The sequence below is a fragment of the Pocillopora verrucosa genome, chromosome 8 (genome assembly GCF_036669915.1).
Source record: "Pocillopora verrucosa isolate sample1 chromosome 8, ASM3666991v2, whole genome shotgun sequence".
Classification (NCBI taxonomy): Eukaryota; Metazoa; Cnidaria; class Anthozoa; order Scleractinia; family Pocilloporidae; genus Pocillopora; species Pocillopora verrucosa.
In genome coordinates, this window is record NC_089319.1 from 1,015,043 (window position 1) to 1,038,861 (window position 23,819).

The 23,819-nt window shown below is 39.5% G+C and overlaps 1 protein-coding gene across 1 annotated transcript; it reads right to left on the reverse strand.

Annotated features, from left to right (window-relative positions):
- Nucleotides 1-4,630: 4,630 nt before the first annotated feature.
- On the reverse strand, nt 4,631-23,574 carry LOC136282830 (location of vulva defective 1-like). The gene is made up of 18 exons (XM_066170769.1): nt 22,087-23,574; nt 19,295-21,986; nt 18,558-18,664; nt 17,779-17,834; nt 17,102-17,244; nt 15,919-16,678; nt 14,957-15,353; nt 14,541-14,738; nt 14,050-14,220; nt 12,723-12,848; nt 12,086-12,283; nt 11,653-11,904; nt 11,177-11,449; nt 10,271-10,714; nt 9,716-9,952; nt 7,988-9,427; nt 7,445-7,613; nt 4,631-7,234 (listed from the first exon to the last, which is right to left on the reverse strand). Exons 1-18 carry the CDS (start codon nt 23,572-23,574, stop codon nt 5,271-5,273), a joined length of 11,115 nt encoding a protein of 3,704 aa, XP_066026866.1. The 3' UTR covers nt 4,631-5,270.
- Nucleotides 23,575-23,819: the final 245 nt, after the last annotated feature.

Consider the following 23,819-nt stretch of genomic DNA (forward strand, 5'->3'; position numbering starts at 1 on the left):
TATAGAAAATACTTTAGCTTATTCGCAGAGAGCATCCGCTTTTGCTTGCTTTGATATTCCAATTAAACAAGCCCCAGAAAGCTTCGTCGGTTTGTTTAGTCAGCTGAGGAACGCTCCCGTCCAAATATAATACATGAATTTTGCGAATGGTGAATGAAAAGCTTTCAGAACTTTTTCCTCCGATAAAACTGATTTCGAAATGACTCAAAACCACAAAACGATACGTATAATTTCTATTGTAACAAGTACATGGATTCTAACTTTTTCTCTAGATTTGTGTTTGTGTATATCTTTATTGCCATCTACCATTTACATGTTATTGCGTTTTTGATCATCTTGGCATGAAAATTACCGATGAAGAGAGCTTAACTAATAAATCTGATTAATAACAAAAATCTAAATAACGTGACAAGCGCGTATGAAAAAATCTACAAGGTCTTGTCAATAAATGTAGTAATTTTTTATTTTAGATCGAAGATATTAATAAACACCCATAATTGAACTGTAAGATAGAAATGTAAAATTTACTGATAAGCCTTATCAAAGAAGGCAAGATGTATCATATTTTCCGCTCATACGCTGTTTATTTCAATGTACTGAACTTGCCAGGTTGCATATAAACCTAAACTTCTAAATAGCAGTCTTACTATGCTTATATCAGTGTTCTGCTCTCGAGTAATTAATCAGAGACTTCTATTTTGGAACTGTTTGCAAATTTTGAAGAGTACACAACAAAAATTATAAAATGAAAGCGTCGGAAAATTTTAATAACAAAGAGTTTGTTAATCGATATCATTAAGATTTGGAACAAAACGTTACGACAGGAGAAGTGTTTTGGCAAAAAAACAATTCACGATACAAAGTGTAATCATTAGCGTTAAAATTTAAACATATTTTTATTTATAATAACAGTCGATTAACTTTTTTTCAATAATATTTACCAGACGTCTATAAATTTACATCAAATTTTACTTTTAATCCTAAAAATATCAAGAACATTAAAACTGGTACTGTTGATTTGTAAAGTTCTCTTTCCTATATTTAGTTTAGTTCTGATTACGCTGAATATGTCTCGTCGACACCTTTCGCCGTGGTGAGAAGGTTTTCGTAAAGTAATGAAAACGTAATGGTGATGAAAGGAATAGAATAAATGGCGTCGGTTCGTTGTTCTTTCATGACAGGATCCTTAGGTTTGGCGAAAATATGCCCCAAAGTCTGAAAAAGAACCTTTTCAGACTTTGGGGCATATTTTCGCCAAACCTAAGGATCCTGTCACGAAAGAACAACGAACCGGCGCCATTTATTCTATTTCTTGCAACGACTGTGACAACGAATACATCGGACAGACCAAACGCCAGTTCGGTACACGGTTAAAAGAGCACCAAAAAGCGGTTTTTCTTTGCAAAAAGGAAAATTCAGCTTTATCGGAGCATACTTGCCTAACCAACCATACAATTGGGTGGGATAATTCTAAAATTATCACCACTAATCGGCGTTAGCACCAGCGCCTTTGTTTGGAGGCTTGGCATATTAACTCCGCCCACGCTCCTTTAAATCGTGACGATGGCGGTTTGCTTCCTGACGCCTATTTACACCTCGTCAGAAAAAAGGCCACTATTTAGTGATCATATAAAAGGACCTCTTGTTGCAGCGTTTAGATCACCCCAGATGAAGGCACTAGACAGGAGTGTCGAAACGTTGGGTCTATGAATTGTAACTTCTTCGGTTACATTCATTAAATCTGCAAACCAGTGTAGCATCAAACTATGTCTGATTGTTCACCTGGTTGCCGTGTGAACTTTAAGATATTAAATTTCAATAAGTTAGCTAATGGCCTTGATTAATTGGCATGCTGATAATTTTCGTGCAATCAATCTTAGTATTTATATATCATCATTTCATTCCCTTAAATGACAACTTTCTCTTTTTTGCTCCGTTCACGAACCTTTTTCCTTTCCATTTCACAGTCAAAATTCTGGCAAAAAAAGAAAAGTGCTTCTACAAACAATGACAAGTTCAATGGATCGAATATTCGAAGTGTTGTGACAAAGTGATTCTAATGAACTTTCTCTCGCTGGGGTAATGTGTGAAGTTAGCAAAATTCTATAACTGACCCTTACTGTGATTACAGTTCACGGTGGTTCATGTCACTGGACGACTTTTGTGATCTGGCAGTGCAAGCTGCTTGTAATCTTGGAAGCCATAACCGTTATAAGGTTCGTGTAAACTGACGGGATCGGTGGTGCGTCACAAAATTCTCGCATTAAAATTTTTTTTCAATTTATGTATCGATATTAAAAGAAGAATATTTGATCGATGGGGTTTTGGTCCGAATCTAAAAAAGTTACCCACGAAAGGGTAAAAACGCAAAGCCTTTCCCAAAAAAAGAATTAGTATTCCGTAAAAAAGAAAGGATTTGAAGTTAATTATTTTACTTGCATCATTTTTGAAACACCGCCATCACGAAAAAGATTTGGACTGTATAAAGCAAAACTGCCAGTTTTGGAGATTCAAACAAATAATGATAAACTATGCGTTTATTTTACTTACTTTTACGCTTTGACTTTCACTAGAGACTGTCTTGTTGTAAGAAACATTCTTCTTCCACCGACACCGCAAAGCAGGGTATCAACGATATACAGTTAGTAGCTGTACGAGGGAATCCCATCTAAATATATGAGGCTGGACGGTCAATGCTTATGTACCCGAAAAGATAATAAAATCATGGATTTGCCTTACCTTGATGAATATGTTATCGATCTTTAAATTACCAAGTGTGATAAATATCACACAGCAGCTTGTGTCACCGCGGTCATAACTACATAACAGATCAATTACTTAATAGGATACGAATAATAAATTCTGACTTGAGTCACTTGAAACAATAATTATTGTAGAGAATTTAAATGATGAAAGTCGTGCCAAAAGCAAAATTTCCACCCGTTTTTGAAGAGAACAAAATAGGGAATTAAAAATGGAAACCCCCGAAATGCTTCCATAGCGACATAGAAATAAGAAATTACCTTGGATCGATGTGTTCTGAGGGAATCATAGAAATTTTTAAAGAAAAAAGTTAAGCCGACGGCGCTTCATATTGTTGTTAGAATCTACCCACAGACGCTTATGACTAAAACGTTTTTCCTATGGAAGCTCACAGGAAAAATTATTTGTCGACATGGAAAACAGAAATTAAGAAAAAGAAATTACACAACATGTACCTTTAATTTAGATTCATATTCGTGTCTCGTGAAATTAAGGACACTTTTCCCTCGTGCAAGTTGTCTGTTATATCAAAATTTATTTCAATGACTGTGAATGCATTATATGAATGTCATATCGTTTATTCATCACTTCCCAGGTTTATTACGAACCAGCAAAATGACCAGCTCCCAGTTGGCTTGTTGGCTCAGTTGGCAGAGCACTGCACCGGTATCGCAGAGGTCATGGGTTCAACTTCTGAACAAGCCTCAGCTTTTTTCTTTCTTTGTTTTCACTACTGCTTCAGTGGTATGTCCATGACTGCGAAAATCACTCTCATCCTTAAAATTTGTTTCATTACAAATTATCTGGCATAGAACATAACATGTAGTAGTGAGGGGAGGGTCGCACTTTTGTCAGTCACCGAAAGGTGGGGGGTCAGGACTTTTTTTTTTATTAAAACGCAAGGGAGGGCCAACACTTTTTTTTTTAAGAAAAAAAATACCAAATGTGAAATAATACGTTCCTTTATTTCTACCGTGCGAAGGGAGACAATGGCTGCGAAGTTAATGACGCAAGTAACTAATACGCAACTGACGTGTTAAAAGGCCAGTGCTTTTGTTTTAGCGTGTGAGCGTGCCTGTGCATGCGTTCACCTAATTCTCCGAAATCCCGTGGAGGGTCACATTTGGTCACTGCTTATTCTGATGTACAATTTTTGCGCGGCTTTTTGCCTTTTAATTCATTTTTTCATTTTTATTGTATCTTAACATTGTATTTTATTTTTATCTGAAGTTTTTTCGTGACTTTTTAAGGGCTTGGTATTGACAAAAGTTATAGTGATGTTTGTTAACACTACATTCATAGAGACACATTCAAGAAGATGGCGAACCAGATTACTCCGAGTAATCTGGTTCGCCATCTTCTTGAATGTGATTCTCTATTGGTGGTATCACTGAACCATATATCAGGTGAGAACCTAGTTCAAGCGGACGTTTTCCATAGGAGCGATCTTAGGCTTGAAGTCGAAGGTGCTTTAGTCTCAAAAAAAAGTGTAAAATCCGGTCATTGTATTTCACATGCAGTTTCATGGAGCCAAAAAGTTACTCACTGAGCGCACACATTTATCTCACAATTGTACAGATAAAATACCTCAGTCAAACGAACACTCCACCAAGTGAGAGAAGAGAAGGAAAGAAGCAAAGAGGTGGCAAAGCTGCGGGAGATGAAAAAAGCATCATCCTGAAGAAACAGAAAGTTAAAGCGCGAAAAGGTAATATAATTTGACTTTGCTTTATTTTTTTTTTTATATCTTTTTTAGTGTAAGAACTTACTTTATTCTTCAACTGGTCTTGATGCAGTCTCTATCTTAAATGTATTATTTTTTTTTCTGGAATTCTTAATTGATGTACCATTTGTCAACAGGCGAACGTGGGATATCTGTGCTAAGTGTGAAGTACATCCAAAGGAAGGTGCCACGGTGGCTTAACTGCGAATCTTGCCTTTTGTTGATTAGCCAGAAACTGGTTAGCCACGTCGTTGCGAATTTAACCCTATAATTGACCGCACCCCGCTTCACTCGTAAAGTTGGACTAAGTGTATAAATTCAGCCTGCATGGTTAACGTAAGAAGGTAGTCTCTTTCGCAGCTAATGTTAAGTCTTGTCTTGAAACATAGTTTTCTTATTTCTTTACGTGCGTGACCACGTCACCAAAAAACGTTTATGAGAGAGACAAACAGAGGAGGGGGAAAGAGGAAAAAGGGGGAAGAGGGGGTGTGTTCCTATCGTGTCACTCCCTCCCCTCCCTTCGCATTCTGCACCAGCTAAAATTTTATTAATATTTTAATTTTGTGCGGCAGATTTAATAATTAAATTACGCGATACTATTATCACGATACTATTTTATTAAAGAGATAACTAAATTGTAGATTATCATCAGGATCTTGTGGATAATTTTGATAACTGGAAAGTGAACCTTTAAGGAACATGATCTTATTCTGTTTGATACCGGCCCTTAACAGAGATAAATTCGGATTTTCGGAAAGTGCCGTTGTCTTCTGAAAACCCGCATTCAAAGGAACGAGTAGTATTTATAGATCAAAGAGTTCGACGGCCTCAGCCTGAACCTTTTGCTTCTTTTAGTTGCCAAAGTTGATCGGAGTTGTTCACGAAGCTCCATACCCCTCAAGTGATACGGCAACGGACGCGAAAGTTCTCTTCTTCGAAGAAGGTCTAACGTTTCATCGTCAGAGGTATCTACCGGTTCACCTCTTGTCTTGTCGATCCCGGATATTGGCGAAGATAACGGTGTTATCAATGAAGAAATGGCAATGTCATCGAGTGAAGAAGTGTCATCTGGACCACGTATACTAGAACAGTCGTCGTAGTTCATATTCATTAGAAGTAAAAGCCGGATTATAAAAAGAAGCTCTTCATCTCGTTGCACGTCGTCCATTGCAAGTTTCTCGATTAAATCAGACATTCTCTCCAACATGCTCTCTTGCGCTAAGGACTTCATGATAAACAAGCTTGATGTGACACATTTTAGTTTTTGAATTGTTCTTTTTCGTGTCTCTACATCAGCCATTGTTGCCGGTCTCTCGCACTCAAATCGAACCACGTTCGCTCTTTCAGTGTCGTTCTCCTCTTTTAATTTGGAAATTCGCAGTTGTTTGCGTCTCGCCATGTGACGAAGTCTTTGAGAGTAGACGACTACAGATGTTAATGTTAGTTTTCCATGTGGGACATTTTCCTGAGGTACTGGATGTTCAAGCAGGTCAGTGTTATTATCATTGTCATTTTCTCGTTCAGTTTCTTTATTAAATCCTAAAAGTTCACGTAGTCTTTCCAATATAAAGTCGTGCATTTCAAAGTCTTTCGACTGTTTGTCCGTATTTTCTCTGATGTCCTCATAAGAATCATTTAGAATGGCAACAAAAAAGTTGACGAAAATGAACGACATAAGAGTAAGGAAAGAAAATCCAAACAGGGGACCTAGAACTCGATTCGCTCGTCGCAGTTCTTCCAAGTCCATTTTTCCGCCGAGGCACATGACAAATTCGGAAAACACCGTTCTTTGAAACGATGAATAACGCAGCATGTACTCACCAAAAGCTAGTCTACCAAACTGAGCATATGAGAAGATAATAATGGCAAATATCACAGAGTATGACATGAGTAATCCTCTTGATAAACGAAGTGATGACATCATTATGCTGACGTGTGGATTAAAACGGATCATGCGCAGAAGTTTCACAGTTGTTGTGAAAACCGTCAGAGCTAAAACGGAATTCTCTGCGTGGTTCCAGTCAACGGCCTCCCCGAAACTTACAGAAGCAAAAGGGTTTTTCTTTACTTTTACGACACTTTCCAGAACCATTTGTGATTTTAAAACATAGAAAACTACCACCAGAAAAGAAAAAATGATTTGCAAAATCTGCACCCAATTCCATGCATTTCGGAAATAAGAACATTTCTGCTTAAAGATATTATAAACCTCTTTTAGCACAAAGAAGATTACCATGAGGATGAACAGTAACTGACAAATCAGGTAGAACCGGTGGAAACCAGTTTCCGTGCTCGTCACTAGAAGCGTGTCGATCTTTGCGAAAGGATTACCGTACCCAGTGGGGAGTACTTCGTAATGATATGTCGATATGCTGATGTATCCTGTGTTTGGATTGTAAATGGAGAATTCAAGTAACACTGCGCGGGTCTGGCGGTCGACCCAATCATATTGTCTCAAGTTAGTAATAATTCTGTCAGCAGTGAGTTTACTATAACCTAAATCTGCTATGTATCCACCTCCATCATAAACGTGAAAGAAACCCCAGCTTGGCGAGTTCTGGATCTTTTCTTTTTTTACGTAACGCCATGGGGCCGGGCAAAGATCTGAAAAGTTAGCCCACGAAACCGAGCCTGTAAATGGCATCCATCCAGGTAGATGAAAATGAGTTCTGTCCTCTTCGTTGATGTTGTAGAAGTCATTGCAGTGCTTTACTACCTCTTGTAACTCATCCGGAATCAAACAAGAATCTAAAACAGCAACACCAGGAAATATAAGCGACGTTGGTTGTAGTTCAACGATGGCTTCTAAAACGTTTTCTTCGAGAACATTGTCTTCATTGGACAGTACTAGTTAATTTGAAATATGCAAGCGACATAAAAAACCAGAAAATGCAAATTTCTATTTTTATTTTACTGAGAGAGCGATTTTTACTATACACTCTTACATACTTGACATACCTTTCTGTACTCTCAGCTGCCTTAAACGGGGCACTCCCAGGAGAATGGACATCTTGTCACCAATGTACTCTTGCTCTTTGACTCTCTCATCATTGTACCACTTACCAGCATAAATGCCATTCACAAACTGACCATTCAGCCAAGTCCAAAAGATCCTGGGGTCTTTGGCCTGAAGAAGAACCGAAAGAGCTCACATAATGATTTACTTCTCTTCACTTTATTCGAATGACCGTCGGTGCAGTTTGTTGCATTTGTGAGATCCAGTATGTAGGGAACCGAGAGTCCGATTGCTGACACGTGGCAATCAACCGAGGCATAAAAGGCTACTATACTTCATTAATTTTGAAACTCCGCTTAAACACTTCATGCAAAGGAGCACCGGAATTACTCCGGTGATCTTCGTATCGAAATGTTGATGTCCTAACATAATTATGCTTAATTTAGGTTATTTTTTTATAGGAATGAGGAGAAATCCGCGAAGAGACTCAGGACTAAGCAAAGTTCGTTAAATTCCTCTTTGTTTTAGCTTTGTTGAATACTTACCAATGAATAACTGCTGAAGGTGTCTTTTAGATTCTTAGTCATGAGATATCCATGGTAACTTCTGTTACCGTAACAAACGATTGTTAGTAGCAGTAAGAACAGTAGATACACCACAAGTTCTCTACCAAAGGAATACATCTTTGCCTCCTTTACTCTGTATTCTCTGGCTTGTTCAAGCGCAGCTTCCTCCGGGATTTCAGCTGTTCTACCTTGAGTGTCACATGCAACTTCTGTTTCCAAAGAAGATAATTGTGCAGTTGTCTCGTGGTTTTTAACATGACGAAAGTCAGCGTCATTACGGTTGCTAAGGAAACATGCAGCTAGAACCATGAGAAGAACTATTTTGATTGGCTGAAGAACGAACAGATCCTCAGTGAAAGAAACTAACATAGAGGACAACCACTGGTTTGCAATGTCTTTTCCCCACATTAAGCTGAAGAAAAAAGTAAAGCACGCAGATACAGACACAGTAGCAAGGCTTAGAAACCAAGCAATGTAGATACAGAAATGAGGACAAATGAAGTCCTTTTTGGTTTTGCCCCACGTTCGTTCTCGTGTTCTTGTCCAGAAGGAAGTATTACTTTTCGATGCAGCTTTTACGCCGCTTGTGTCCTCTTCGCAGCCTAAGGAAGAATAACTGTTGCGTCGCACAGGCTCAGGCGTATCTTCCCGCTTGGTCACAACTGTATTAGAAGGTTTTTTCGCACTATTTTTGAATAATGACGTGATGAGCAAGTTCACAGGAGTAACTATCAGAGCACTCTCAATGCCCACCACAATCTGCCTCCAGCTGAACTTCAATGGACCAATCTGTATGGTAGGATCTTCTGTCTTTTCAGTCCTGTAGAAAAGAGCATTTGCAAGCATGGCAGACAGAAGTAGACACAAACAACATGTAGCTCGTTGCACGCGTGTGAATTTGTTCCCCGGTGGCTTGGTTACAACAGAGAGCCACAAATGTCCCTCAGAAAAACTCTCTGAGCCTCGTGAGTTAAGAAAGTGTTTAAAAGTTTTCATCTCTCGACGAGAGAGAGGTGTTAAAATCCTGTCAATTTTACCGTCTCCTTTTTCTAAAGCCAGCCAACTGTTGCTTATAAATGTCCATTTCTTCCCTGTTTGGCGGTCCTTCACAACAGCATGGCTGAAATACCAAGAAGGACTCTTTCCTGAGTTGTCATGCCAAACACGGATGTATTGCACAATGCCTAGTGACATTGGTAAATGAATAACAAATCTATCGTCGTTTCCGCGGGCCAAAATTTTCCTGGAGTTGATCATGTCCTTTTGTAATATTATGGGTTGACTCTCCGCCTCGCTTCCATGAATGACAATGGCGACATTAGCATCCGTCCCAGACTCTCTCCAGACTCCTGTTACCACGGTCAAATCGTAACCGTAAGAGGCCTCCTGGGTCAAAGTTAAATGGAACGCCGGGCCTCCCTGTGGAAAAGCATAAATAATAACGATAATTGAAAAAAAATAACTTCAGGGAGTCAAAGAGAAATTCGCCTTTTCGTATGAAAGCACAAAATGTAAGTTGGAAGTATGAAAAGATGATTTCATAAAGGTGAGGAGGCGTATCGTCATAATATTGCTAGGTGTTACTTCATAGATCAAATGACCCTTGCATATCGAGTAAATATTGAAGACGTAATTTAGCACAAAAAAATATTTCGTGAGAATTAATATTCGAGACTTTGAATTCAGTTTACAAAAACAAGGAGCTACCTTAGCTTGATCTCGTTTATCGGCTTTCCTCGCAAATATGACCACAAGCAAATACAACAAGAGCACAATGATTATCGCACAAAGGACAGCAATGTTTCCAGTTTGGTCGAGTCGTCCGAGTTCTGTAAACACGACATCAAAATCCAACGTGTTAGGCATCACCAGGACACCTCCTCCAAATGACGTTAAGTGGTTACACAGGCAGTGTAAGGATCCTAAATCAGATTTTGGTCCTACCTTAAATAAAAGACAAATAAACTGTAAAGATTTAAGTCAACTGCTCTTGTCCGTTATTCAAGCAGAGAAGATTACTATTCACAGCTAGGAAGATAACTTAATCAAATCTACGAAAGTGGTAACGTATTTTTAAAGACATTTGATCAGTTAAGAACACTAATCAATGAACTTCTCGAGTTCATTTAGCTCCTTCGACGAAATGTTATTAGGTACGTAAATTGCCTAATAGATTACCAAACGTCAACCAAATGGAAAAAAGATTGTCGTATGAGAGGAAAGAAAAATGTCTGCAGCTGAATTTTTTTCTAAAACTCTTACTCTACATCCTGTCGACAACCAGTGTTCTTCTCTGCTGTCCCAAAAGACGCAACTCTCCTCCAAAATGTTCATCGAGTAATTCATGTCTGTTCTTGAGTTGTAAACAGGCTTTATTGTCTTGTTCTCGGGTCTTGGAGGATCCTTAACTTCCACACACGACCTCTTCTGCCGACCACTTCCGAAGCATGATCGTTTCTTTCGTCCCTGAGGTCTAACGCTGCCTCCTTCGTATAATATACCGATGTAGTATTTACCCGCCTCACCGATTAATTCATGGTACAAGACAACATCGTAAGCGTCCTCGCTGCAACCACGCTGAGAAGCCTGAGGAGATATGGAACACGACTCATCGGGGATTCTCTTGGTTAGGTCGTATTCTGTGACAGTTGGCCGCCGACCTTGTCGCACAAACACCCTAAAGATGGTGGGTCTTTCTGGTGTGATCTGAAAACAGATTTTACTACAGATTACCCTGGCAGAATGATTTTGCTATGTGAACTTTTTATCGAAATTTCCAAGAGATGGATCAGCTTAATGCAAGTCATACTTACACGTAGCTCACTGGTTAGGGTGTTGCATTATTGATCAAAATTTGTGAACAATTTTGTGCTTTTTGCTACGTTTTAAGTATTTTATTTCTTTTTTTATGAATTTTTCTAAGGTTCTATCAGACTTTTCCAGCTTGGTTCATCTTTAATTTCAGAGCCTACTGTTTTTTTTTATCTTTTGATCCCACCGAATTTATTTTTAATTCGCGTGTTCAGTCGTCATATGCATCAATTTGTCCAAAGCTCAAATAAGACCAGGACTGTGGCCAGCCAACCAACCATGCAACCGACCAATCAAGCGGCTTACGTACGTGTGTCCGAAAGATTCTGAATAAACGTTTTAGACAACATTACTTACTCGAAGCCGTAGAGCATTCCCCCCTACACCTGGTGAGTTTATTTCATGGTATTGCATTTTCCCCTCACTGCTGGGCTTCACAAAGAACGAAACTCTTTTCTCCGGAGTAAATCTCACTTTCCGTGGAATCTTGATCTCTATATCCTCTCTGCTGTCTTTGACTGTTAAAGGTTCTCCTTCGTCATCTTTAAGGTTCAAACTAAGGACATGAGAATCCCTGACAACAGCTGAACTGTTATCCCAAGTGAAAGGATTAAAAGCACTCATCGTCAACTGTAAAAAGACACGACTATTGTGAATACATATTATTCAGCATTTACACTATGCAGTTCTGGTGCGAGATGGCGTTTACGAAAGCATTCTGAGTATGTGTAAACCCAGAGAAAATATTAAAGTAAAGTTTAAAGTTCTAGAGACGCCCCGCTTTTTGTCTTATACAGGACTAACTACATTCAAGGAAACCAATGCAAGCTTACCACGCTATCTATATATTTAGGAGTTGTCGCTATGTCATCAATTATGGCAGCAAGAGGAAATTTAAATCCTGCCCTATCATCGTCTGTGAAGTCTGCACTGGTTCCCCTTGATCTGGAGCTCATTCGGCTTAGTTCCATGTTGATGGACTTAGTATCAATACGGCGAGGTTCTTGATCCACCGTCATCTTTGACAACAGAGCTGTTGCAACGTCATCAATGAGTTTCTCCGTATCTCTGGAGATGTTTTCACTCTGCAATATTAGATTTAAAAAATGCTTGCAGGTGCCAAGATATTACCTTAAATGGTTTAACTTGTTCCAAAATGATCTATTTGACCTTCTGATCAGGTTCTCAAGAAAACATTGTTTTCATGATGTCAGTCACATTTTTCTGGGATAGAACGCATACAGATTCGGTAAGTTCGAAACTAACCTTAGATCGTACGTCCGCTGGCTCCTTTGTTTGACTGACAACATTAGCTTTCTGGGCAGTGGAATGGAGAAGATTTCCGAGGCTCAGTACCAGGTTCTCTCCTCCTTCCTTAACTAAGACATATTCTGAAGCATAATCCTCTGTCGTCTTACTCGAAAGTAGTGACGTCATAGAGGTGAGTGTTTTCAGTGCAAGTTTCTGGTGAAAAGCAAAATGCGTTTTTTTGTCAAAAGTTTCGAATTATGCCCTTGAAAGTTTGATCGTCAGTTGAGGAATAGCACTGAAACGGGACCGCGTGTTTAGAATAAAAAATTGAAATGTTATTACATCGATGTACTAAAGAATATATCGCGTGTAGTAAGTAAGTGGTCATCTTCATCCAAACGATACATACTGTTAGAAAAATTGTCTAAATTAAGTCCTAGAACATTCTAGAACAGTTCTATATAGAACTGTCTAGAACCCGAAGTCATCCAGCCGTGACCTTCTTGTGTAAGAACATTCTGGAACGTTCTCTTTCGAATGTAATTACTCAGGTTTACTCGGGTTCTTAATTTTGTTCTTTAGAGAAGTTTCTAGATCCTTGAACTTTAGTCTAGGAACAACCCTGCTCTACATTGACACTCGTAACACATACCTGAGTGTCGAATGTCACCTCGCTGGGTTCCAGTGTTGCTCGTGCAATAACTGACGTCACCTGAGTCAAAGACTGTAAATTGCCAACTTGTATCTCTGACACAGTCTTCACAACAGAATCTTTAATCTGTAGGAATAAGTCAAATGGCTCTTTTAACATACTTTTGATCCTTTTTACAGATTGCTCTGACTGTTACATAATGTTACATCATGGTTTTATCGGAGATTTTCATTCTCACCAATACGTGTGATCAAGCAAATACAAGGTTCAAGCAGGATCATTTAACAAAAAAGAGGGAACGGGTTGAGGTCAGAAAGCAAAACCTTCGGTGCAAAGAAGAACTTAGAACTCCAAATAAGATTTTTTTATCCTTCAGTATTTCACAGTATTTCACCGCTAATGATTATTCGCCAGTTCGTAAGGGAAGTTAATGAATGAAGGGAGTAAGTTTCTAGAGAAACTGTGGTGGTAAGTCGGTGAGAGAATATAAGGCCTAGTTCAAACGTCGATCTTTACATGTACCGAACCTAATTACAATTTGGGTCGACTCGAATAATTAAGAGCGGCAGTTGATTCAAACGTCGATCCGAATTTAGTTGATCCTAATTGCAAAACCGAACATAACTCCATAGTAGTCAGCGGTTAATGCCTACCAAAATGGCGGAAAAAACAAGAGGAGCACGAGCACGAGCCTTCCTCCTTTCCCGCCATATTGTTTGAATGGTTCGAAGGCTTTCGCGCATGGCACGTAAGCGAACTTTCTTGAATTGTGGGTAAAACATAATTATTTTAACGTATGTATAATGTATGCATTAAGTTCGGTACATGTAAAGTACGACGTATGAATCAATGCCGATCTTTTACCGTTCTATCCGACTAGCCGAGTCGGATAGAACGGCACTGTCGATCCGAATACAAATCTGCCGATCCTAATTGATTCAAACGTCGATCTTTACATGTACTTAATAGAAACGTTAGGTTCGGTACATGTAAAGATCGACGTTTGAACTAGGCCTAAGTATTATCAACTGAGTTGAAAACCTAAATTGGCCACCGTAAAGAGTTTAAAAGCTGGCGTTTCGAGTGTTAGCCCTTCGTCAGCTCTTCGTTAGTCCTTCGTTAGCCCCTCGTCAACCCTTCGTTAGCCCTTCGCTCTGACGAAAGGCTAACGCTCAAAACGTCAACTTTTGAACTCTTTACGGTAGCTGATTTACGTTATCAACTCAGTTGATAATACTAAATTACACCGTAGGGGAGGTGATCCCCTTCTCCCATGAATTTATGAATCGTCGGTGATCAAATGTGTGGGTGTTAATGTATAACCTACAGCAATCTTTTCCTGGGCAGTAGTTGACTTTCTCTGTTCAGCGCTCTCTAGCACGGCATTTGCTAGTTGTGTGGCGCCACGGACATCTCCTAATTGGACTAGTTTCTTGAACTCACTGTTGTTGCCGACGGTTAGTTCGCTGAGACTCTCACCAGCGGGCGCAGGTTTAACCTGGGTAACGTTAAAGACGGTGAAGAATGAAATCTATAGCACTATCACTGAGTACTTCTTGAATTTTTTTTGAGGCCAAATTGTAGGAATTTATGACGCGTAGTAATAGGAACTTAAAGCGCTAATCCCATTGACGCATTAAAATTTCAAGACACTTACAGGATACTATAAAAGTTAAAAGATAACATCAATCAGAGGCTAATTTCTCATTTTCTACAATGGGTGAAAAATGGTACGCAATTCTTGACTTTGTTTTAGTCTGTCCTTCGTTGTCTGTGGCGTACCAAAAAACAAATTTTCCAAAATATCAGAGCATTTACCTCTATTTCAAGAAGGGTGGTATTTGCAGCAGAAAAACTGTCAGACACCATTACTTCAAAATATATCGTATAATTATCTTGTTTCTTCCCCGGAGGTAGCACTGTCCTGACAAGACTTTCTGAGCCGTATGAAATTACTGTGTACAGGCCATTCTCGGTTTTGTAATGGTATTGGTACGTAATTGGTTTATCTCGGTCCTACACAGAAAAAGATATGGAGAAAGAAGAATAATAAGTTCACTTTCCTCGCCTTGAAAACCGAACAGATTTAAAATTTAGGCGAAACAAAGCTTGACTTGAAATGGTCAAATTCTTGCATACATAATTAATTAGACAAATGTCATCTACTACTGTTGGAAGGTGACTCCTTTTCCTCGAACGTTCTGATCATTTCGCTTTATTTCCAATATTCTCACCTGCCAATTTCTGCATTCAAAGATAAACTGCGTTTTCAAAGCCTCTCCTTTTGTTGGTGTCACGCTGCAAGATCCATGTTGAGGTGGGGCGTTAATTCTGAACTGGTAAGTGGCATATCCTGGGGGTTCACCCTGTTGTGAAACTTCGACTTTCAATTGATAAAAGTGGCCTGGCGGTAGCTCTCCTAGTTGGTTCTTCTTTATGACGATGCCAGTGGAATTTAGATTAGTTTCTGCTTTGTCAGTCAGTTGCTTGTCATTGACCTCAACGCCACTGGAATTAACAACGTTTAATTGCCAGTGGTATTTTGCACTCTTACAAGGATCCCCACTGCACTCGGTGGTCAAACTGATTCGCGTCGACTCACTTGCAATCTTATCACAGTTGATGAGGCACCTGCAGTGGAAGAAGAGATATGGAAGCTCAGTTTGAAATTCCTTACCTTGAAACAAGACGGGTTGTTTAATTATGTACCCTGTGTCTGATGAGGTGAATGGATCTATGATAATTAAGGGGTTGTTCAGTAAGGTCACGTACAGGTGACAAGGTAAATGGTATGTTAAAGCCCATAGATGCTCACTTAGCGAAAAGAGGACTAATGTTTGGTCAAGAATAGCAAAAATAGGTGAAATAAGTTATTAAGTTAGCAGACGTGTATATCTGTTTGGTCTTTTTAAGGCCTCTTCTCATTAGCATGGCACAGTTAACATGATAACATTTGCTCTACACACACAGAGAGAGATGCACAGATTCAATCGTGCGCTAATCCCTCCACGTGGTTGCTGTCGCCATGATTATTCAGCCGACCTGTTAGTCAGTCACATACCTCTCTTGAGTTTGTGAGAGGAGCGTTTACACTCTCCCCGAAGAGCAGATTGATATCAAACCAATAACCTCTAGGCCTATGGTTCAGTGCTTTAAATTTCCTTTTGGCTGATTACTTTTAACTACCATTAATTACCTAATTATAACGTTCGGCGGGCTACCGCTGACAATCTTGATTTCTTGCACAAAGTCGTCCTCTCGGTCATCCTTCGTTACCACAAGTTTGACGTCATAGGACATATCTACAGTCATTTGAAATGTTTCTAATGTCACCACCGTTAAATTAGAAATTAGTTTCCCAACACCCGTCCCAAAACAACCGCCTCCTCCTGGGCCCGAGGAAGCTGTAATCACTGGAACCAAAGCCAGAGGGCTGGTGGGAAAAGTTTCTTCACGTCTTTTACATAGCCACGTGAACTGCATGGAGGAGTAGTTACCAGGCTCCACGTCTGGGTCCCTAGTTGCTGAAGCATCCAAAGTGATGACACTTCCCTTTCCCCGAGTGACTTTGTTTCCTCCTAATATATCGGCTATTATTGGAGATTTCGTGATGCTAAAAAATCCTAAAGTACTGCTTACTGCCGGTGGGTTACTTTCAAGGGCTGCTTTAAAACCCACAAAATAAAGGCCATAACCAAGCTGTCGCTTTTGCAAGTTCCATTCTGTAGTTTTTGAGTTCAACGTGGTTGTCGTTTCGATGATAGTGTCATTTGATTGGTCCACACTATACTTGGATAAACGCCACTCAAACAGCAGCTTTTGTGGTGGATTACAGTTTGTTTTATTCACAAATGTTTGCACGATGAAATCTTTGGAGCGAAGAATTTGAACCATCTCGTTCTCTTTCCATCTTGGAAGATTCAGTATACTAACATCAGGAAGCTGACAGGTTTCATCTTAGCATAGAAGGCAAAAGTAAGTCATGACATCGACAACAAAACTTATTGCAGTATCAATTATGAAAATAACAACAGCAGCAATAATGATATTCAATCGGTATTGACAAATTTTCAATGATTAAATCATTAAATGCAAAACAAGAACTAAACTTAATTACTTTGGCATTGGAGGTGAGAAATGAAGGATTAAAATCTACGTTAGTTAGTGCATAAGGGTAGTTGAGAATAGCGAGTGAGTTGTTTTGAAGGCCCCAACCGGCCTCCTTTTCCGAAGAAAAGCTGGGCTTTCCTTGGAAATTTTTTGGGTTTAAAACAGTGCAGTTGCCTTTTCCTGCATTTTGAGGTCTATTCCAATTTGTAATGTCGTCAATTTGAACCCACATATTTCTTTTTCTTACAAATAAAGCTCCCTTTTCTCACCTTCAGCCCTCCAGAAAATTCCAATCAACTTTATGCTTCCGATTCTGCCAGTTTGGTTAAAGTTGTGCAATGCTCTTTCGACATTTGTGATGTTATTTCTGTCGTTTACAGTCAAAACAGTGGTAACTTCCACACTTCCCGGTCTTTCAAAGAAAGCGGAAAAAATAGTATTGATCAGAAGAAAAAAATTCTCGTTTTGTCAACGTGTCGGTTGATGTCTTTCATAAACTCTTTTCATTTTGAAAAAATTCAAATTTTTAGGAAATGGTTAGAAATGTTTTTATCACTGAAAGGTTTTTTAAAATTGAAGTGTTTTGATTTCTTAAGGACACTAGTGATTCTGGGAAATGGACAAAAACAATGAATTAATGAGATAAACCGAGTCCTATGGTTAGTAAGTTAGAGACTCAGGTAGGTAATGACAATATACACAAGAAACTATAATAAATCCTAAAACTGATACTTTTATCGTCACATATCACGTTAATTAATCATTGATAAAAAAACGTGTTTCCATAAGTGCGGTGCTCGTCATCAGTAACACCATGATAATCATAAAGTATCTTGAAGTCATCCTTAGATCCGTTCTCGGTAATATTTTTAGGTAAAATATTGCGAAGATGTTGCTATATTCAATTGAGCGCATATAGGCCATGTGAAAGGGAGTAGATGCTTACCTTATAAATAATAGAGTTACATCTGTGACACTATATTGTCCGAGTTTCGCAGTGAACTGCAAAGAAGAAAGAAAAGCTGGTTATCCTGCTGTCAATCATACCAAAAACATTACAATAAATGTATTCAAGTCTGTCCACAAGTGAACCGGGAAGGCATGACACGTGCCATCTCACTGATTTCTTTCAAACTTTCACAGTTTATGATGGTCACTAAGTTTTTCGAGAATTCAGAGTGGTTCGGGCTCCCGGCCCATCCCTGGGTTATAAGAGCCCCTGCATCAAATCCCGGGGGTAAAAGGCCGTTGTGTTCTGGCCTTGATCCCGAAATCGGGGGTACTTGCAACACTTCCTTCCAAAAATTGCAAACTCCTCAACGCATTACAGCCAAAGTCCCTCGCAAACTGATTTAACTAACTTAGAATAGCCTCCTTGGAGGAAAGTTACGATAGACTTCTCTACTCTACCCTTCACGGTTAAATGTAACAGGAACAACTGTCCTGTAATGTACCCAAAATTCGATGGATTCCTTTTCAAAGTTTCTCACAGAAAAAAAATTATGCTGCATTAAGTAAAATTATGAAAGGCACATAAAGCGTTTCATTTGTGTCATAAACATTTGGCAAACGTCGCTGTCAACTGACGACGTCCATTACTCAATTTGACATCTGTGAGGGAAATAATAAAACAAAAGTGAAGCGAGGAATCCCAGCGTGAAACCCTATTGATATGTTTTTACTTTACATCACGTTACATGATGAACCATTGAGGGGTTGCCTTACCTCGGTAATAAGCTCCATCTCGAAGTTTTTATACACTTCCGAGTCTTTGTTCAGGAGATTGAGGTCGAAATTGTACTGTTCCCTCCGAAAGGCAAATCGCACGCCTGCTGTGGAGCGGAGATAAACCAGCAATTTTCATATGCGCGTGTTTCACCGATAATGGCTCATGAGATACGGTTGAAATCAGTGCATTGAAATTCGAAACGCGAACGTGCCCGCTTCTTATCATGATATCAGTTTATCACACCCGTGAAACTTTCTCCTAAGTTTTAAATGCTATGATGTTATCATTTGTCCCTTTTGGAAGCCTTCGCTAGTCTACTTTATAAATAGAAACGTTACCATAGGGGGACTTCCGCGCGACATTTTGTTAGGAAAAGTGTTTCCCTTGCCCTGGATCTTTCTTTCTGTAAAACCGGACAGAAACGTAAGTACTGATAACTTTCTGAAGGAGACACCTCTCTCAATACGGTCCTAGTAGTTGCCAACTTCGCAAAAAAGGTCATAAGCCGTTTTACAAAGCTATTTAATGGTGCTCCTAAAATCTTAATGACCACTGTCTCAGCACGATAGAATCTGCAAGTAAAAAAGCATGACTTCATCATCGGCTGTGTAGTAAGACCTTGAATCAGTTTAATTATGAGAGTATTATCGGCTGCGAGAATGAATTGATTTTTAAGTCACTCGGATACCTAGCTGAATAGCAAATAAATATGAAACAAATCATAGGTCGATACCTGTGTCTGATGGAGAAGAGTTAGTCATCGGTTGTGGTGCCAAAGTTGGTATCGGCGTTGAGGTCACTTGAGGTGTTGCACTTGCAATTAGTTTTGTTTGTTCTTCTGAGGGTTTTTGTACCACTTGAGTTATAGCTGTGGGTTGAACGGTTAAATTTTGTTGAAGACGTAATGTCGTCGGTTGCACAGATGAATTACCCTGTGGATTCAAAGTTGGTATCGGCGATGAAGTCACTTGAGTTGTTGCATTTGTAGTTAGTTTTGTTTGTTCTTTTGAGGGTTTTTGAACCACTTCACTTGTAGCTGTGGGTTCAACGGTTAAATTGTGTTCAAGACGTAATGTCGTCGGTTGTACAGATAAATTTGCTTGTGGGTCCAAAGTTGGTATCGGCGATAAATTCACTCTAGTTGTTGCTCTTGCAGTAAGTTTTGTTTGTTCTTCTGAGGGTTTTTGAACCACTTCACTTGTAGCTGTGGGTTGAACGGTTACATTGTGTTGAAGACGTTGTGTTGTCACTTGTTCGGATGAATTTGCCTGTGGATCTAAAGTTGGTATCGGAGATGAAGTCACTTGAGGTGTTGCACTTGCAGTTAGTTTTGTTTGTTCTTCTGAGGGACTTTGTACCACTTGAGTTGTAGCTGTGGGTTCAACGGTTAAATTGTGTTGAAGACGTAATGTCGTCGGTTGTACAGATAAATTTGCTTGTGGGTCCAAAGTTGGTATCGGCCATGAAGTCACTTGAGTTGTTGTGTTTGCACTTAGTTTTGTTTGTTCTTCTGAGGGTGTTTGAACCACTTCACTTGTAGCTGTGGGTTGAACGGTTACATTGTGTTGAAGACGTTGTGTTGTCACTTGTTCGGATGAATTTGCCTGTGGATCTAAAGTTGGTATCGGAGATGAAGTCACTTGAGGTGTTGCGCTTGCAGTTAATTTTGTTTGTTCTTCTGAGGGTTTTTGTACCACTTGAGTTGTAGCTGTGGGTTCAACGGTTAAATTGTGTTGAAGACGTAATGTCGTCGGTTGTACAGATAAATTTGCTTGTGGGTCCAAAGTTGGTATCGGCCATGAAGTCACTTGAGTTGTTGTGTTTGCACTTAGTTTTGTTTGTTCTTCTAAGAGGTTTTGAACCACTTGAGTTGTAGCTGTGGGTTGAACGGTTAAATTGTGTTCAAGACGTAATGTCATCGGTTGTACAGATGAATTTGCCTGTGGATTCAAACTTGGTACTGGCGATAAATTCACTCTAGTTGTTGCTCTTGCAGTTAGTTTTGTTTGTTCTTCTGAGGGTTTTTGTATCACTTGAGTTGTAGCTGTGGGTATAAAGGTTACATTGTGTTGAAGACGTTGTGTTATCACTTGTACGGATGAATTTGCCTGTGGATCCAAACTTGATATCGGCGATGAAGTCACTTGAGGTGTTGCATTTGCAGTTAGTTTTGTTTGTTCTTTTGAGGGTTTTTGAACCACTTCACTTGTAGCTGTGGGTTCAACGGTTAAATTGTGTTCAAGACGTAATGTCGTCGGTTGTACAGATAAATTTGCTTGTGGGTCCAAAGTTGGTATCGGCCATGAAGTCACTTGAGTTGTTGTGTTTGCAGTTAGTTTTGTTTGTTCTTCTGAGGGTTTTTGAACCACTTCACTTGTAGCTGTGGGTTGAACGGTTACATTGTGTTGAAGACGTTGTGTTGTCACTTGTTCGGATGAATTTGCCTGTGGATCTAAAGTTGGTATCGGAGATGAAGTCACTTGAGGTGTTGCACTTGCAGTTAGTTTTGTTTGTTCTTCTGAGGGACTTTGTACCACTTGAGTTGTAGCTGTGGGTTCAACGGTTAAATTGTGTTGAAGACGTAATGTCGTCGGTTGTACAGATAAATTTGCTTGTGGGTCCAAAGTTGGTATCGGCCATGAAGTCACTTGAGTTGTTGTGTTTGCACTTAGTTTTGTTTGTTCTTCTGAGGGTTTTTGAACCACTTCACTTGTAGCTGTGGGTTGAACGGTTACATTGTGTTGAAGACGTTGTGTTGTCACTTGTTCGGATGAATTTGCCTGTGGATCTAAAGTTGGTATCGGAGATGAAGTCACTTGAGGTGTTGCGCTTGCAGTTGAATTTGTTTGTTCTTCTGAGGGTTTTTGTACCACTTGAGTTGTAGCTGTGGGTTCAACGGTTAAATTGTGTTGAAGACGTAATGTCGTCGGTTGTACAGATAAATTTGCTTGTGGGTCCAAACTTGGTATCGGCCATGAAGTCACTTGAGTTGTTGTGTTTTCACTTAGTTTTGTTTGTTCTTCTAAGAGGTTTTGAACCACTTGAGTTGTAGCTGTGGGTTCAACGGTTAAATTGTGTTCAAGACGTAATGTCATCGGTTGTACAGATGAATTTGCCTGTGGATTCAAACTTGGTACTGGCGATAAATTCACTCTAGTTGTTGCTCTTGCAGTTAGTTTTGTTTGTTCTTCTGAGGGTTTTTGTATCACTTGAGGTGTAGCTGTGGGTATAAAGGTTACATTGTGTTGAAGACGTTGTGTTATCACTTGTACGGATGAATTTGCCTGTGGATCCAAACTTGGTATCGGCGATGAAGTCACTTGAGTTGTTGCATTTGCAGTTAGTTTTGTTTGTTCTTTTGAGGGTTTTTGAACCACTTCACTTGTAGCTGTGGGTTGAACGGAGTGTTCAAGACGTACTTGTAGCTGTGGGTTCAACGGTTAAATTGTGTTGAAGACGTAATGTCGTCGGTTGTACAGATAAATTTGCTTGTGGGTCCAAAGTTGGTATCGGCCATGAAGTCACTTGAGTTGTTGTGTTTGCAGTTAGTTTTGTTTGTTCTTCTGAGGGTTTTTGAACCACTTCACTTGTAGCTGTGGGTTGAACGGTTACATTGTGTTGAAGACGTTGTGTTGTCACTTGTTCGGATGAATTTGCCTGTGGATCTAAAGTTGGTATCGGAGATGAAGTCACTTGAGGTGTTGCACTTGCAGTTAGTTTTGTTTGTTCTTCTGAGGGACTTTGTACCACTTGAGTTGTAGCTGTGGGTTCAACGGTTAAATTGTGTTGAAGACGTAATGTCGTCGGTTGTACAGATAAATTTGCTTGTGGGTCCAAACTTGGTATCGGCCATGAAGTCACTTGAGTTGTTGTGTTTGCACTTAGTTTTGTTTGTTCTTCTAAGAGGTTTTGAACCACTTGAGTTGTAGCTGTGGGTTGAACGGTTAAATTGTGTTCAAGACGTAATGTCATCGGTTGTACAGATGAATTTGCCTGTGGATTCAAACTTGGTACTGGCGATAAATTCACTCTAGTTGTTGCTCTTGCAGTTAGTTTTGTTTGTTCTTCTGAGGGTTTTTGTATCACTTGAGTTGTAGCTGTGGGTATAAAGGTTACATTGTGTTGAAGACGTTGTGTTATCACTTGTACGGATGAATTTGCCTGTGGATCCAAACTTGATATCGGCGATGAAGTCACTTGAGGTGTTGCGCTTGCAGTTAGTTTTGTTTGTTCTTCTGAGGGTTCTTGAACCACTTCACTTGTAGCTGTGGGTTCAACGGTTAAATAGTGTTCAAGACGTAATGTCGTCGGTTGTACAGATAAATTTGCTTGTGGGTCCAAAGTTGGTATCGGCCATGAAGTCACTTGAGTTGTTGTGTTTGCAGTTAGTTTTGTTTGTTCTTCTGAGGGTTTTTGAACCACTTCACTTGTAGCTGTGGGTTGAACGGTTACATTGTGTTGAAGACGTTGTGTTGTCACTTGTTCGGATGAATTTGCCTGTGGATCTAAAGTTGGTATCGGAGATGAAGTCACTTGAGGTGTTGCGCTTGCAGTTAATTTTGTTTGTTCTTCTGAGGGTTTTTGTACCCCTTGAGTTGTAGCTGTGGGTTCAACGGTTAAATTGTGTTGAAGACGTAATGTTGTCGGTTGTACGAATGAATTTGCTAGTGGATCCAAAGTTGGTATCGACGATGAAGTCACTTGAGGTGTTGCACTTGCAGTGAGTTTTGTTTGCTCTTCTGAGGGACTTTGTACCACTTCAGTTGAAGCTGTGGGTTGAACGGTTAAATTGTGTTGAAGACGTAATGTCGTTGGTTGTACGAATGAATTTGACTGTGGATCCAAAGTTGGCATTTGCGTTGAATTCACTTGGAGCATTGGCTCCTGGTTGGATTTAGACGACGAAACTGATTTAGATTCAGTCTCATTCTGAGGGGAAGTCTGATGAAATTCCTTCGATAAGAAAATTACAAAGATGATAACATATTCGACTGATTTGATTTTAGGAACCATTATTTCTTTATGCTGAAGGTGACCAGTACACTGAGCTTGAACTCTCTGAAACGCAAAATACGTAAATTAGAGTTAAAAAGAAAGTTTTTATTACCCACGCAATGACATCATAAATAAATAATGAGAATAGAAGGCATTTGCACTAAAGGTTATTGTGGACCTTCAAATGTGTGTTACGGAGAATGGATAATACGCACTCCGCTTTTGATAGAACCCTGAAAAGCACGTTAACCGTGAAACGGCCA